The 17,166-nt window shown below is 39.9% G+C and overlaps 1 protein-coding gene across 8 annotated transcripts in view; it reads right to left on the bottom strand.

The window, feature by feature from the left end:
- LOC110396135 overlaps nucleotides 1–17,166 on the bottom strand; it is a 115,368-nt gene that overhangs the window by 68,724 nt on the left and 29,478 nt on the right. For 7 of the 8 annotated variants that reach the window (XR_002436800.1, XM_021391513.1, XM_021391514.1 and 4 more), the window contains one exon: nucleotides 3,317–3,470. Coding sequence is in view for 6 of the 8 variants with exons in the window: in XM_021391513.1 (XP_021247188.1) it covers nucleotides 3,317–3,470 (154 nt within the window). In the remaining 2 variants the exon portion in view is untranslated. Of the gene's footprint in view, nucleotides 1–3,316; nucleotides 3,471–6,924; nucleotides 10,068–17,166 lie in introns of all 8 variants that reach the window. The other variant, XR_002436799.1, reaches the window with a different exon arrangement.

Raw genomic sequence — 17,166 nt, 5'->3', positions numbered from 1 at the left:
CTCATATTTTTTGTTCCACTTAAAATGTTCCATTTTCATTTATATGACAAGACTTGAAGCAACCCCTCTTCTTTGACCTGACATTAAAATATTTTAGGTGACATCTGTTCTAACTGAAGTCTTGAGGAATTCCAAACCACAAAATCCCCTTGTGTGAACACAGGACTTCAATGTCACTAGCACATATAGCAACCAAGATATTTATAACAGTTCTTTGACAACAATGGTTCAATCTAACTCAGCTGATATAAAAAAGTCAACAACGTATGCCCATTTTCTTCACTATTATAATGCACGTGGGATTTTCAGCTACAAGTACTTTCTGTGTTTAAATTAAACATATGATATATCTATAAACTGAAATGCTTTCCTTGTGAAAGGTTCCCTGGTAGACTGCAATAATTATTTGCTTTGATGTAGTTTCAGAAGGCATGCAAAAGCCCCTCAGTTTGACACTGATACAACTTGGGTGCCTTTATTTTTAATACAGAGAGTTCTTATAGTATCCTTATTTTTACTACTGTTACTATATTAGCAGCTGAAATGTGAATACCCTTTGAGATCCATCATATATAGGTGTATAGTTATCTGCAATGCTGCTCTTAATTCATTATACACAGAAATAAATATACAAATCCATTCTGACAGTATTATTTTATATGACAGTTCTCAGTCACACAGGAGATACGTACCACCAAACTGTATTTATAATAAATCTATACTAAAAGCCTATCCTTGTAAGTACTTGGATTAGAAAACGTGTTCCCCGAATGCATGTACAAGCACACAGTCCAGTCCATACTCCTTGCCCTAATACAGATGTAATAAAAATGTTCACAAAATTCTTAAGGGTTTGCTGCCTTTCAATTTCTCCCCCTCAGGTGCTCACTTCCCAGGGGACTGGTTGTTTTAAAAACAAATCTAGCTACAAGTCTTGTTTTTCCTAGAAAATCTCCAGATAAGCACAAAGTGACATAGCTTTTTTTTTTCATCAAAGCTATTTCTTTTTATCTTTGACATTGTTTTTATTCTTTTAAATTAAAGGGGGGATCTGTAAATCTCTAAAACTGGAAGGGACTGAATTGCAGCTCCACCTGGGAAAGGCCACGGTTTACAGCAAAGCTTATAGCTCTGGAGATGAACATTTGGGCTCCCAGCTCATGCAGAACGTAATGGGCTTTACAACCCAGTGCCTTCACGGCTCGTTTTTCTGTGCATAGGTGTGGCCACGCTAATGCTCTGGAACAGTCTGGTAATGTTAAGTCATACATTGTGTGGACAAGGTTGCAGGAGGAAAAGGGAAAACGTGCTGCTTGCATCACTTACCACCACTTCCAAATTTAGAAGTGAGGTGAGATGTATGGAAAAAAGAAAAGGCATTACCTACCACAATGCACCTGTGCCCTCTTCTGCCATCAGACCATCACTGCTACAGTACCATGACTGTTGTAATCTTGACAGTGACAGAGCTGAATTACCTGGATACTCAGCAGGGCTATTGTGGTGCATTTAAAAAGATCTACTTTACATTAGTGTAAGTTATCCACAGCACTCCTGGCGAGAGGCATGCTGCTTTGTGGGATTGATGCAGACTCCTGCTCGCTGTAAGGTAAGAAGCACATCTACACGTGCTGAACAGAATCCATGTGAAAGCTGAGAGTTGTTCAGGGATTTCTCGACATGTTTGCATAATTGTGGTTTTTCAGACCAAAAGTGGAAGGTAAACTTCATTCATGCCTGACCTTCTGGCCTTCACAGCTGGAGCATGTTGGGAATAACTTCTGGCACTGAAAAGGTTAATTGTCTCCTGCTGTGAGGTAGGAGTCTAGAAAAGGATACCACATTTGGTGGGAATTATAGTAAATGAGGTTTTCTTTATAGCACTGCTCATTCTCAACATGTTGAAAGGGCATTAGTTCACAGTCACTTTCTCTGGAATTATCAAATCTGCTCAGGAAGCCTTCATTAGGATATTAAACAAGACTTAATAAGTGAAAGTGATTTGCATCGCTGATAATCGTGTGCATTAATCAAGCAAGCTTCTGTCTCTCCCTCTGCAATATGTTTCATGTTCCATTGTAAAGCCTCTTTAGCTCTGTAGGGCTTCTTAAAAAGGAAATGTTACATTTAGAAAGCCATTTTAAAAATGATTTACTTAGCAAAGATCACTATAAATAATGTTCAACTCACTCCTCAGCTTTAACCATCAATATAATTAATACTGAGGGGTTTGTATCAGGGATATAGACCAGATGTGTTCCCATTTATCAGATATAGATTGCACTTACTCTAATAAATGTGTTTTCATTCTGAGTAACTTTTGAAATCAAATAACTGTGTGTGGCACTGTAATCTGAAGTCACAATTTTAGGCTAAGGCATTTATTTCTCATGCCATGTGCAAGCATTCACTACATCATTCCACACACCAGAGTCACACCCACAGTTCTTAATGAAATTGTGTGGCAAGTATCTGCCACTGCTCGATAATTCCAAGGTAACTTTGGATGATCTACTCTGAGGGGGTGACGTCTATCATGCAGACACTTCTGGTGACCACAGCCAATTATCACAGTATAATTCATACCTTACATTTCTCCAGCATATTCCTTCCTAGGATCTCACAATGAGCGTAAATAGGTTTAATTTTCAGAACCCCCCACAAGACTGTTTTTCACAATGACAAACTTACACTCAGAGGATGTGTCGCTGCATATATGAGCAAATCCTTCAGAAAACAGAATGAGACCTTTAAAAAAGCAAAAGTCTTTGCTGCTCTCATCGCTGGCCCACGCTCCAACAGTGCTGGCCACCCCCTCTACTGTAAGTCCACAAACACCAGGAGGCCCCTGCACACAAGTGCCACCTGGATACTCCACAGACAAGGGAATACTTTTAACATGAAAAGTAGTATTGATATCTCCGTTCCTCACCAAGTTTCTCACAAAGAATAGCTTCGAAGAAAATCTTTTTGCAAGAATCAGCAGCCACTGTGAAAAATGTGGCAAAATGAAAGCATAATTATTGCCTATAGCACAGTCATCAGGAAAGACTGTGGCAGTGGTCTGTAAATATTCAACACTGACCAACACTAGTCTAAGTAAGGAATAATATTGATGTCGGCGTGAAGAAAAGAAGCATGGCACCTAAACAAGCTCACCCACAGAAGTTACATCTGATCCACCAAAATGAGATGGTGGCAGGAGGGGCTTATGCATCTATGTAGGTGGCTAGATCAGAGCCTAATGTTAATTAGAGATCCTGTTAGGCTACTTGTGATTTGCCTATCCTGGAGAAAAATGAGAGGTGGAAATTACCTCAGTTTGTGGGAGTACAGTGTCCTCTTTTTCTGTAGATCTGATGACTTGATCCACTCCCCAGGAGAAGCAGCCATTGTTTCTCAGTGCTTGCTGTATGTAGTTTTTGTAGTTGTCCTTACAGCATTCTGAGTCATCTACGTTTTCCTTAGACCTGGAAGTATCATTTAAGAAACCATCACTAAAATTAAGACCATGAGAGTATTTATTTCTTCCCATTCCACACCCCCCAAAAAAACAAGCAAGCAAAAAAAAACCTGCTGGAGAACTTCTTTGCATTCACTCAGGCTGAGCATGTTGCTTAAATAGAGCTAAAGAGATGATGTTTCTATAAAGTTGTGGAGACTCAATTCATTCTAATGGCCTGAAACTTGAATTATTTGCCCTGCTTCACTACCTTCATGGATCAGTAAGCTGCTATAGCTCAGATGGAACCATTTATCTGAAGAGAGGAATGTGTTATTCCCTGCTTACTGATGATTTCCTGTTATTTGTGTCCATATATGTGTTTGTGCATGGTGTTTTCCAGATATCAGGTGCTAATCTTCATAAGTCTAGCTGACCAGTTTTTTTTTGTTTTGTTTTGTTTTCTAGAGTATATTTGAGGAGATCATCATTGAGTAATTCTTTTCTGTTTTCAATAGCAAGTTTTATGGCTGGGCCATTCATGTGTGTGAGAGGCTGTGCCTCTAAGCTTTGAAATCTGTTATGTGGGTTCACTCTGATGATAACCAAATGGGAAAAATATTTCAGTATCCACTAATAAGAGCACAAATGCAACCATATTTTTTCCTAACTGCCGTATAAAAGTTTTAAATTTTTAAAACAGGAGCTCCCAAATCAAAGCTTTGATGTTTAAATGGATTTGGCCATTTATTTTTTCAGCATGCTGGGAATTGCACTGGAGGTCAGTGCAGCAGGCTTGCCTGAGCACAGTCCATTACCCTCTGCAGTAGCAGCAAGCATGGAACAAAGGGATCCCTTCATTGTCACACACAAGGAAAACCCTGGCAGAAACTGAAAGAAAGTAATGAGTGTATCTACAGTGAACAAATATAGCTGTATACGAAGACACCCCAACTAGCTCTAATTGACAAAATGCAGCTTCTCTACATGGCATTGCACTGTTCTGTGTAAACATTGCCTAAACCTGTGTTTGGGGTGGTATGTTCCTGGGCAAAGTTAGCTTTGGGGCCAAGACTCCCTCCATTTAGTTCTGACAACTGGAAGATTTGAGCTAATGCTGATGATATCCCTCTCTTCTGAATTATTGTTGCCAACTGTATCAGTCTTAAAGCCTTTGCTCCTGGGATCGTATGATTTGCTGAGAATCTCTACTCTCATTTAATAATAAAAAGGTAATTTCCATCAATGATGCACAGGAAAGCTTGGAAGCATGACCAGAATATGTCCTAAAACCTCTCCTCTCCTGCCAAAAAATCCCTCAGAGGTAATAAAAGGAGCCTAAAAGGTATTATTTTTAATCTTCCAATATTTAAGCCAATGACATAATTTTCTGTGCTGCAGAATCTTATGATTTTTGAGCACTCAGAAGTATTAATAATGCAGCCTCAAACAGATATTTGTGAAAAGACAGCACTAAACATCATAGCCTCAAGTGCCTTCAGAATAGCATCGCAGGACTGGGAAGGTAGAGAGGGGGAATGGACACATTCTGCACCAGTACTACTAAATAAAACAGGCCCTGGATGCTTCTTTGTTCAAGGGCCAAGTGGAACGAAATGGCTGGTGCCTATCCACATAAATTTACTTACTCCCCCCTCCCCCCAAACAGGGTGGCTGTGCTCAAATTGCCCACTGAGACTGGTAATGCAGAGGAACTACGGCACTGCCTGGAGAGCAGTGGTGGGTGTAAGCTCACAGTGTGCCAAGAAGCCTGCTGATGGTTGAACAATATAGATAGTCACATATTAGAGATCCAGCCTGTGCCCAGCCCCATTGTATTTACTACTGTAAGCCTTTGGTGTAAAAAGAAGGGAGCATTGCAGAGCTACAGGCTCAGGTAGCTGGGCACTGGGGTACCTGGGGAAGCCCTGGTGCAGAGGAGGCTGTAATGGGGCTGGGGGATGATGGAAGGAGTCAAGGGAAGCACAGAGTGAGCAAGTGGTAGGTGGGTGGGAAAGGAAAAGCGTCAGGAGCCAGAAGGCAGCAAAATGTGCAAGTCTCTTAATGCTAAGCTACAACGATTTTCTAAACCAAAAGGCACAAATGTCCCCTTCTTCTCACTATGAAACATTACTACATAGCTTGTTTCCCACCGCTTCACTATCTCGGTGTTTGTAGAAGTTCCCTGATAAATATAAGCCTTCCTAATCCAGACTGACATATAACTCAGAAAGAATTTTCACACCAAATTTTAATTTATTCTTCTTTACACATCACATTCAAAACTCAGGCAAGATGATACCAGCCAACTTCTTTGAGGAAAAATAAAAACCAACCAACCAAACAAACAATTAAAAAAAAAACAACAACACAAACACAGAAGAGCTCATCTATAACAAGATTGTTGATTTATGCTTAATTGGAGCAAATGTTGTTGTAAAGGCTTTTCTATATGATTTCTCAGACTGCTACAATTCATGGGTAATATTGGTGTCAAATACGATTCTGTATGATTTTAAAGTGGAGGAGTCTGTCCAAAGGATAGGCTCTGCCTCTGTCACCACTGCCTCTAACCTGGGAGAATATTTCACTCCTCCAAAAAGAAGACTGCACATTAGAAACAAATATTTACTCAAATTTGGAGGAAAATTTGGATGTGGTGTTTTTGGGAGGAATCATCTCATGGCCTGCGGCCACCTCTAGGAAAACGTTTTTATAACCATAGGGCACAAGTACAGAAGGATCTAGTCAGAAACATTTTTATTTGGTGGAAAACGTAAAGCCAGACAGTTTTCTAACTGTCTGGCCTTAGAGACACAGGAGGAAGCAAGAAAGTTGCTTGAGCTAACATAATCAAAGCACCCAGACCCTGCCAGAAGCCTTGGACATCACCTGTTTTTAACTGCGCAGGCCAGAAGGTCAGATATAAATTGCAATAACTGATTTCAGAAACGAGAGCACTAGTGACATGAACTTCTCATAGAGCAGGAGTCTGATTCTGCTGATCATGATGTGGAAATAACGATAAGAGGAAATCCTTTCAAGGCTTTGTGCAAGCACTACCGCGGATTCCCCCAGCCACCAGCTCTCTCACTGTTATGCATTAATTGATTGCTCATCCCTGTTTGGTGGCCCACTTGCAGTGGGATCCTCTTCCACAGACTGTCTTCTCTAGCAACCCTACTCCTCTCCCCAGAGGCACCTTCTGAAACCTGCAGCAAATAGCTCACTGGTAATTTCTATAATGATATGCCAGTGGTACTAAGATACTTGCCTTCTTGCTGGAAGCACTTGGATAACCTGTCAGTGTCTGTTATGTTACCATGTCATGTCATATTCTATGTGACACTGCCTACAGGGTTGCATACATGGAGTTTCATGAGCCCTTTCCAGTGGTCACATGCGGGGCATTGGAGCAATAATATTTTTTACAACTTTTGAGTAATAAAAACCATTCTTGGACTTAAAATAATAACACTCACCTCAAAAAAGGACTTTGCTGTTGGCCTGATGTGTGGTTCATCACAGAAAGGACAAGAAATGTTCCTGCTGTCCTTCACGGCAAACTATCTCAAGGATCCAGCAGCCACATACAATTGGATTCTGGCACAGTGATCAACTCATTTGTACTCATCTTTCCTGTCGTTTGCCTTGTGATCTGCTTAACAATGTCCTCTTGGTGAACCTGACATTTCATCCTAAATCTACAGGTCTTAGGTTTTTTTTGCAGCAGCATTACCACTCTCACAATGCTGCAAACTAGGCACTGGAAAAGTGCTCAGGTAGGCAAAAAACACAATATAAATAAGCACACAACTGAAGTATCTTAATAGCAATAAATAACATTGAGACTTCATCATAAAAGCAGTAAATGAAAGGAGAATCATTGTAATAGATTTTTCCAAGTAGGCAATGTTTGTACCCTAGAACAATAGCAGCTACATCTTTCTTCCTGTTGGAGATGGACAGAGAGGAAGAGAGAAGATGAGAGAGGAAGGAAGTACATCTGATATTATTGTCTTTCTATTTTGATATATCTGGGTGATATATCTTGTTCAAAGAAACCTCAAATACCAGTACAGAGGAGACAGACATGACCAAAATTGTGAGAGTCTGATCTGCATTCACACCTAACATAAAAATCTATAAAAAAATGCTTAATGGATTGGTATTAGTTTAGCCACACTTATGAGAAAACTAATCACTGCCACATCCTTAGAGATGTGAGGATCACCTAAAGTACACTGTCCGTAATGGCAACAGGGACAAAGATGGAACCAGAGGGCTACAAATCCCAAATCCTTGCTCTGACAAATACTTAATGCTTTCCCTCAAATGTGAAGAATGCCAGTTTTCCTGGGTTACATTGCCCTTCTGGGCTACATAGCCTCTTAGTGGCCAAAAATGAGTTGTTCAAGCTCCAAGCTAAATAACAGGATCCAGGATGGCACATGCTAGTGAAAAGCATAGATATCATATACAGCTGTCTGTGATAGCCTCCACCTCCAAAGAAAAAGGCTCATTTCAAAAATGATCTTATTACAAAAATAACAGAAAAGGGTTTTCTTAAATGAAGTTGTAAAATGATTTTTACCACATCCTTCCGCATCTCCTTTTTCTATGGATCAGAACGACAGGAACCAGATGCTAAGCCAGAAAGGACATTGTTCCACCTGCAACATCTGGCTCTTTGGCAAGCCATACGGGAAGCTTCAAAGTTGCACCTCTGCCTCTCACATGGTAAGGCTGCTGGTCTATTGCTTTATCTTCCTGGATGTAATTTTCCTTTGATTCACCTATAATTCTGAGGAACCAATGCATTTGTATCATTTTGAATAAGGTTCTGTACAAATGCCACATTTGATCTCTAGACAGATCCTTTTATTTCCTTTTATATGTTCTCTACTTTAATTCATCCACTAGCTTTACTGCTGCTCAGCTATATCGTGGCTGATACTTGCACACACGCCACAGCCTTTTTTCCCTACATGAAGTTAAATATCCAGGCTCTCAGCCATGCAAAACCTAGTCAAAATTAAAATACTTTTCTTAGTATTTCTCCTTGCTGCAGTGAGGCATTTTTGGGGGCAAGTAGCCTCCCATTACCTACAAACATCCCTGAATCACTCCTGTCCTCTACTTCTCTGTCCTCTTCTATCACACTTTTTTCCACCTCTGTTTCTTGTAAGCATTAAATCAAATAAGTTAAACGATAAAGTAACTTTGACATGAACCAGTAAAAGTAAGAAGGCTGTAAGCTAAGACTGGTCACCACACTCCTCCGAACCAGCTGGTCTAGTGAGGTATCAACTAATTTCAGCTGTTTCCAAGCACTTTGATGTCTAAGCAGCAAAAAGCCCTTGTCTGTACAAAATAGTGAGATAATTCTGATAGTGGAGAACTACATAAACTCTGTATAGCACAACAGTGTTCTGACTGGGCTCTCTAGAGGGTGCTGTGAAACACTGTTAATTAATAGGAGAGGAGTAATAATTCATTAGCGTTGATTCTTTTCAGATTTAAATCCTGATTAGAAATGTATCCTGCCCCACAGCAAGCACTATCTGTTTTATTCTGTGCTGGAATCTGTAACAGACAACGTGATTTCCCCTTTACTCTGCTATTTTCATCCTCTGTCTGTATTGTCACCAGACTGAGACTGGTTTTCCTAAATACGGCATTCCCACTCCGAGGTAGGTAACATGCAGACCAACTAAACATGGGATAAGGTGTGGCCTAAAAAATTACTTTTTCCTTAAAGGGCCTTTTTTTCCCTGGTTCTCAGCCTGGAGCCAACCAATACCCAGCAGCTACTTCTGAACAACACAACCCATGACAGCAGGGCAAGTTGTTGGTCCACAGAAAGCAATTAGTCCTTTCCAGGAAGTGGTCCAGGATTACTTGCACCGTCTATTTGCTTTAAATGTACCACATCAGGCTCAGTTTCTTTGTGGACGGACACAGACCTACTTCTTAGCAAGCAAATCCCAAGGAAGAGAGACTTGCAGATTCACCTATGTCTAAGTACCAAACTCAAGGAAAAATGCTGCAATCTACTTGGCAAAGCCATAAAATCAGCGGAGCTGATATCACTGAGGATCACCAGCGTAACTGGCAGAAATGTATGACCCACTGCATTCCAGCTGCACAAAAATCAGCAGCAGTAAGGGACACCTACCTGTGAATTTAATTTTATTTGCAAATGCAGGCAGAAAGGGGCCTACAGTTTTTCTCTGAATTTTAGAGAAAAGGTATATTTGATTCCCCCTTCAGAAATTTGTTAAGGTGAAATTTTCCAGGTGTGGCTATTACAGTCAGTGGCAAAGGAAGTACAAGTAGGGTTAAGTCCTAGTTGTCCTAGGTATTGCGTGAGCACTAGCTAAGAGACTGTCTCTTATCCAAAGGGCTAGCAACGAAAATAGAGAAAGCATGCAGAAAATGGCAATGGAAAGAGAAGCGTAGAGGTGAAGTGACTTCATAAATTTACAGAGCAGAGCTAAGAGCGGAATGCAACTCTACTCTTGCATTAAGTACCCACTAGAAGAGGCCATAGACATCTTGGAGTGTTTCCAGACAGAACCTCAGTATTTTTTAGCCTTCTCTGGATGCCTTCAATTGGCCTATTCTGAAAGAAAGAAAAAACAACAAAACAGTCCTTGGTCTGTACTGCTCAATATTGCTACAGTGGTTTACAATTATAAGCAGCAACAGGTGAGCTTGAGCTCATTTATTGCTTTTATTTCCCTCATTTTGTGCATCTGTGTCACTGGCTGTATAGGAATACACATGCATGCTGTGTGAGACTCATTTCTCCCGCAGTCTGTACAGACCACTTTCTGTAGCCTGACACTGTGGCACCCAATGCTGTGGTGTGGCACATGTGGAGAACCACAGCCCTAGGCCAGGATGCTGTCTGGGCATTCAGAAGGGGCAAGATAAAGCACTGCTCAGATGATATCTTGAAGCATGCCAAAATGACCATAAAGTTACTATTTTAGTTCAGAAATACTGCTGAAAAGCCCAACAAAGCAGTGATGTAGGGATGCTGGTAGTTGATAGTCTCTGTTATGATGCAGCCATGGACACTTTGTGGAGAAAGTAGTCTGTCAGCAGTGTATGCCTGATTCATAAAGAAAATAAGAGCCAAATGCAATCTGAGAGCAATAGCTTTCATGGGAATGTACATTTCTCTTCCTCTCAGCAGCAGAGGAGCCAACCATAGGTCCAACACCTGGAGCCTTCTCAGACAGACAGGAAGGAGAAACCCGACTCCACTCACTCATCCAAGAAGACTCGGTGTTTTTCTCCATATATATGATTTTATAATTTTTCCTTCCAACCTTATGGTAACACTGTAGTTCTTCAACCGTCAGAAACCCAAAGCCTATTGTCAGGTGTCAAGGACCACAAGAAAATAATCCCCTGTGAAGTGAACAGGATCTGTGCACGTGCTCAGCACCTTTGAAAATGAGGCTCCCTTGTGCCGAGCTATCAAAATGACTGGCAGCAGGCATGTCCCTAGACAGTGTCATCGATATAAAAATATTCCTCCTTCAAAACCTTGTCACTAATTCAAAATCACATTTCTTCAAAACTTTCTTCAAAAATATATTAAATTTCTACATTGTCCAGTCGAGCTTCTCTACAGGAGAGCAGTTTAATTCACCCTGTTCAATGTGGTAAGGCTATTCATATTCTCTATTCAATTAGGCCAGCTCTATTTTTGATCGCACAGCACCAGAACAAACATCACTTCTCAGGTGCAGTCTCGGGATGTTCACCTTCTAAAGTCTCCACTCAAACTGTTCTATCTTGATGATTTTTCTTCTGTTTCCCAGCCCTTTTCTATCATTTTCAAAGGATTTCTTTCTATGTCGCCCTGTGAGATTTCCCTCAACCGTCTTCTGGAGGGCCTCAAAATTCAGAGGCAATTCCCTTCCTCTTCAGCCATTATCCTCATGTGTACATTTGCAAAATCAACTGCATCCTGTTTATGAAGGCAGCTACTGCTCTTTCATAAACCACTGTTAATATTTCTTTTGTCCCTGTAGTCTTTCCAAGGAAAAATGGGATGACATAAGTAGTATCAACGATGGTAAGGGAATACTCCTTATTTCTGTAGTGTGTGCTTACATTGTGCGTGTACACTCACGCACACATATTTTTATAGCAAATGTAGTTCATCTAGTAGATGGAGATCAAAGGGGCTACAGTGCCCTGTCACATATCTACCAAATACCTGGGAGAAAAACTTGGCATTAACCTTCAATAAATGAATGGATTGTATTGCAAATAATAAGATGGCTAAATATAGGCACGCTCTATGAATTAAACATTGCCTAACTTTGCATGATGCTAATTTATTTCGGCATATCTTGATGGTTGTGCTGTGGCTGTGTCCTTCTGAATGCTTTTTAATTGTCCAGTGGTTGTCCTTTACTATCCAGCTGCTGGCTACAGTAAAATGTACAGTAATCCGTGTCAACGCTACCTATGCAGCTGCACACATACAGCACATGCCAGACGTGGATTACGGATTGTGTGGTACAGGTAGGCAGACAAACATGTACCCAAGTGCTCATTAATTTCAATAAAGATATAGTAAAACTCAGTCTACGGGGCTGATTGGAAATACTGTCAGTAGAGTAACTCTGTGTGTATAACAGGTGCAAAAATGAAGTTTTATTTGCATTTCATAGCAATAAAGCATTAATATTCCCTGTACAGAGAAATGCTATCTTAGGTGTAAATCTCTACACTTGGCCTGTAAAAACTAGAGGCTTCAGTCAAGATCAAAGCAACATTTATTGAGTGCTGCACAACAGAAAAAGAGTAAGCCACTGATTCAAAGGCAATCTAACCCAGAAAAGAAATGGCAACAGGTAGAAAGCAGATGCAGAGAGAACACTTGCCAAAGTCCCAGGCATACAGCAGTTGCTCAGATCCTCAAGGCTTCTGCCTGAAAACAGAATAAGGTGAACACCCAACAAGCCATGGGACAGCTGTGGGAGAGCCCAAGCACCTTGTTGCAGGCTGCAGAAGGCCTGAGCTGAGCCGGGAAGATGTGCTGAACCACATGGCTGAAGCACCCTGACAAAGCACTTGCTGCAGGGCAGGGACATCCTGGGGTACAGGGTGCACATTCACCCAAATGATGCTTGGCTTTATAAGGACTTTGGTACATACACAGCATGATCAGTTACAGCACAGCCAGCACTGTATGGCATGTGCTTTTGTCCCCACACGTTCATTTCAAACACAGGTGCACCGTAAGCTCCATGCTACTTTGAGCCAGAAAGGCTGTTTGATCCACAAACATGCTTTTTACTCTTTTACTATTCTTAGAAGCCCATCTAGGCCTCAGAACTAATTCTTAAGTGGGACTTTCAAATGCTCCAAGGGTGCTTGTTCCTCTCTCTGTTCCCAGAGCCTTGCCAACCTGTTCTTCTCCAGGTTAGAAAATGCACCTAAGGAAAATGTGCCAACACTTTTGTACCATTGTGCACATTACTGAAGTGAAGCTGACTGTTCTGCTAAGACACAAAAATTCAGCATCTCCTGCCCTCCTAGTGTTCTAAATGGACAGTCACCTGGAGAGAAGCTGCAAAACCAAGCGAAGAATATGTGTGTACCACTGGTCACTGTTAGAAGAGAAAGCACCCAAGCCATAGCAGCCTAGGAAACCTACTGGCCAAAACCAGGCACAATATACTCCTGTTCATTGTGCCTCTCTCTAAATTCATTTTTTCAAACCCTGCTCAATTTTCTCACGCACCAATATAAATGGATTGAGTCACATAACTCAAAACTGGAGAGGGGCTTTGGCCCTTCTGTTGAAATTTGTCTTTGGCACTAACATTATTACCATGTTTTTCTTGTTATTTTCTTTCAAATTCCAAACATGGAATATATATCTGCAGGTAAGAAGATTTGCTAGCTTTGGAACACGAAAATGTATTTTAGTAAACACAATCTCAGACATGCAGCCCTGAAAGATGTGCTTGGTAAATGTATACAATTTTTTTTTTAATAAAGAGTTGAGCTTCCTAATGCTCTCTCTAGTGTAAGGCTCATTATAGAGGCAGTTTCACCAGTTCATCCCCATGTTTACCAAACCTATACACTGAAAGCTCAGAGAAATGAAAGAAAAAGCTGAAGTGTATAAAATAATAAATATTGCAAATTATATGTTTAATTCATGCAGCAAATTACTGGAGATTACTTGTACAAGTAGCCTGCAATGTCCTTAAAAATATTCTTTAGCTGAGGAAAAGTTTTCTGACCTTTGGAGGAAATGCTTGCTTCTAGCTATGACTAAAAAGAGATTTCCTTCTTTCTCTGTTGTGTTAAGAATCTTTTCTTCTTGTAAAGAAGGCACCACAGTGGTTTATAACTGTCATAAAAGCCTGCAATCCTTTTGAGGTTAAGCTACTCAGCTATTCAACTTTTACTACAGAAACTTTGAAATTCAAAAAGAAAAAATAATGTAAGTTTTTGAAGGACATGTGTTGCTGTAGGTGATCCTGTTAATTAAAAGTGATTGCCTGCTAGGAAATCATACTTTAAAAAGTTTCATGAATTTATTAGAACCCTGAAGGTATCTTTGTATGCACAGGGCTTTACATGCCATTTATGCAATTTTGTTTCAGATCTGTTTAAAGCTTCACTGACGCTCCCAGAGCAGGGAACAGCACTGCCAGCATTTGTATGTATTTTGGCTAATTGAATTATGTGAAAATACATACTAATGAAGCTTTACCAGTGATGTTTGCTAGGATAGTTTAAGTCTCATTTTCTTCTATATTAGCAGTATCTTTCTGCTGCAGATTTGCCTTTCTGAAAAGCACAGATTCCTACAGCTTTTTGTGCAGAAACTAAGTCCCAATTTTTTGGTAGTGTTATTCAGAAAGTAGCTCTGTGAAACGTGTATGTCAGTGCATGTGAATATATATACAACCTTCAATAGGGGTGAAAAAAAGATAAACAATAAACTACCGCTTGATATTAAAATATACAAGTTCGTTATTAAGAAGGAACAATTTAAAATGCAAAACTAATGTATGAACATCTATTCTAATAATTTATTTTCCTGTTCTAGATTTACAGATTGTATTTTAATTGGTCATTACTTAATTATGCATTTCTGCACAAATCCATCTGGCAGTATTCTTATATAGACTTTTCCTCGGCAATGCTTTGCTACCCCTTGACAATGGCGTTAGAGGAATAAATGATTGAGACAGAACAGTTGTTTGTTGTGTGTGGTTTTTTTTAACTTGAACCATGGGGATTATCAAAGCTGAGGTATATGAGTCTCTTTGCACTTGAAATGGGCTGGGATCCAAATCCCCACACTCACCAGCTAACTGCAGGTATCTCGAGTTTGTCCCTACTTCACAAAAGCAATCAGCTAATTGCCTAATAAAAATTGCAATCGAGTATTTGCTGCTCAATTTTTCTTTTTCAGGTCACAGACATTAGAAAACTCTTTTTTTCTTTTCTGTCATGTCATTTTTGTACTTTATAGCGTGCTGCATAAACTACCCCAATGTGTAGGCAGCACCCTACCTTGGTATAATATCAAATATAGAAACGTTAAAAGGAAAAAAATCCTCTGCATCTCTTACCAGCCAAGAGAAAAAGAGCTGAGGGAAGGTAACAGGAGATTTATGAAAGTTTACCATACACTTTTGTGACTGTGGGGGCTGGTACTTTTGCACATGCTTTGGAATATGTTGTCTGTTATGGAGAACTGAAGGGTTCTTGGGCTTGGCTTGGAATGATCAGTGCTGGGGAGCTGCTGATACTTGATGGGGCACTCAGCAGCATGAGCATTCACCCGGAGCCATTACCCTCTCTTCTGCTGAGTTCTTCCTTATTGATACCATTTTAAAAAATGTCCTAAGGTAGCTACAGAAAATATGCATGATTTCAAGGAAAAAAATGATATACATTAATATCAGACATAGCAAACAATCATTTGGTATAATTTAATATTCTTTTTAACTCTAGAGTTCTCTGAAATTATTGTTCTTTGTTTTGTAAAAATTGTGGTTTAATTTTTCAAGCTGGGCTTCCCAGACTATTCATGAAATTTACTGGCAGCCCCTTTGAAAAGTTACCTCTTTGGGGTTTGCATGTGTGTACGCATGACCATGCACTTCAGAGTCAAAGTTACAGGCTTGAGAGTTCTGACTATATTTTAAGTGTTTAAAGTCAGACACTGCATTGATCTGATATAGCTACCAGCTGCAGCCTGAGCAGTTTGTTTTGCAGTGCATGAATAAGAGATGGATGCATTTGTGAATAACAAAACCAAGACTTAATACTTTAGAGAATATAAAGTACAGTAAGAAAAGCAAATACGCAATTTTTCACAGTCTCCCACTAATATTGGAACTGTCGATCTAGACTGTAATGTCTTGAAGGATTAAATAAATGTGTCAGTTCATCTGAATGACTGAGTGAATAATGTATTAATGTGCATTTGATGTGCACATTTACGAATCTGTATCTGCCAAGCCCAGTAAAAACATCTCTTTTACAGAGATTCTCCTTTTTTTTCAGAAATGATTCCTCTTGAGGCATTAGAAACAAACAGGGCTTTTCCCTCAAGCCCTTACAGTCCCTCCTCACCCTCCAAAGTAATCAGATAAACATTGTTGACATGACAGTGAATTCATCTTTAAATAATTTCTAACTCCCATCACTAAAATAGCAAGGTGTTCCAGAAAACTTAAATGAAAGAAGCCTGCAGGTTAAGGAGAAGATTTTGTTCAGTCATGCAAGATGTATGTAATGGGGTAGAAAGCATCTGAAAAGACGCCAAACCTTTTGAAAAATCTCTATCTTCCGATCAACTGAAAATAAGCATATTTTGCATTTGTCCTATTTATCTGTGACATCTCTCTGCTCAGCGCTTGTATCTTGTAACTGTTTCTGCAGTAGGAGTCATGGCCAGCTCTACTACAAGTTCTTTGCCACCAGTACGCACTCAAATACCTCAAATACTCACCAGCTGTTTTGCTCTGAAAAGAAAAAAAAAAAGACAACCTGGTGTTGCTACCAAATGCCAAGACCCTAGTTGAGATGCAGACGATGTCTCCAGGCTCCCATTATGTTGCTTCAGCCCTGAGCTCTGAAGAGTATTGATAAGGGGCACAAAATATAACAGGGAAATCAAGAGACGCTGAGTAATAGACCTTTGAGTCTTTGTTATTGTTAGATTTACAAATAACACAAACTGGTTTGGGTAGGGAAGGAAAACCACTTTGTAATTCAGCATTGGCCTTGATACAATATCATTTCTCATATGAGGAAAAAGGCATATTTGAACACAGAGAGCCATTCAGATACAATGAAAGTGAAATCATGGCTGCTATGTTAAAGGATCGGCCTTTCTGTACCCACATGAAAGGGTTAGCAGTGTTCATGACAAAGTAAAAGTTCTCCACCTGCATGTATTGTGTACATTGAAATATATACACACATATGTACATTGAAAGAGAATAATTTTATGTCCTGAGCATGAGTATTTTCCATCCTATATGTTGCTCTCTCCTTTGTATCAGGTATTTCCGTCTCTTTATATTTTGCTTGCAGCCAGTGAGAACTTATGCTTTTGAACACAACTGAAGATTTTCATAGAAATTCTGGATTTTGAACAGAAATTCCAGAAGCTGAAAGCCTATTTGAAGTGCATGCCACTTTGTGCCTGTGTGCAT

This window comes from Numida meleagris, chromosome 3 (assembly GCF_002078875.1).
Source record: "Numida meleagris isolate 19003 breed g44 Domestic line chromosome 3, NumMel1.0, whole genome shotgun sequence".
NCBI lineage: Eukaryota > Metazoa > Chordata > Aves > Galliformes > Numididae > Numida > Numida meleagris.
The sequence above is the reverse complement of the archived record's forward strand: the minus strand, read 5'-3'. Positions and strand labels throughout refer to the sequence as shown.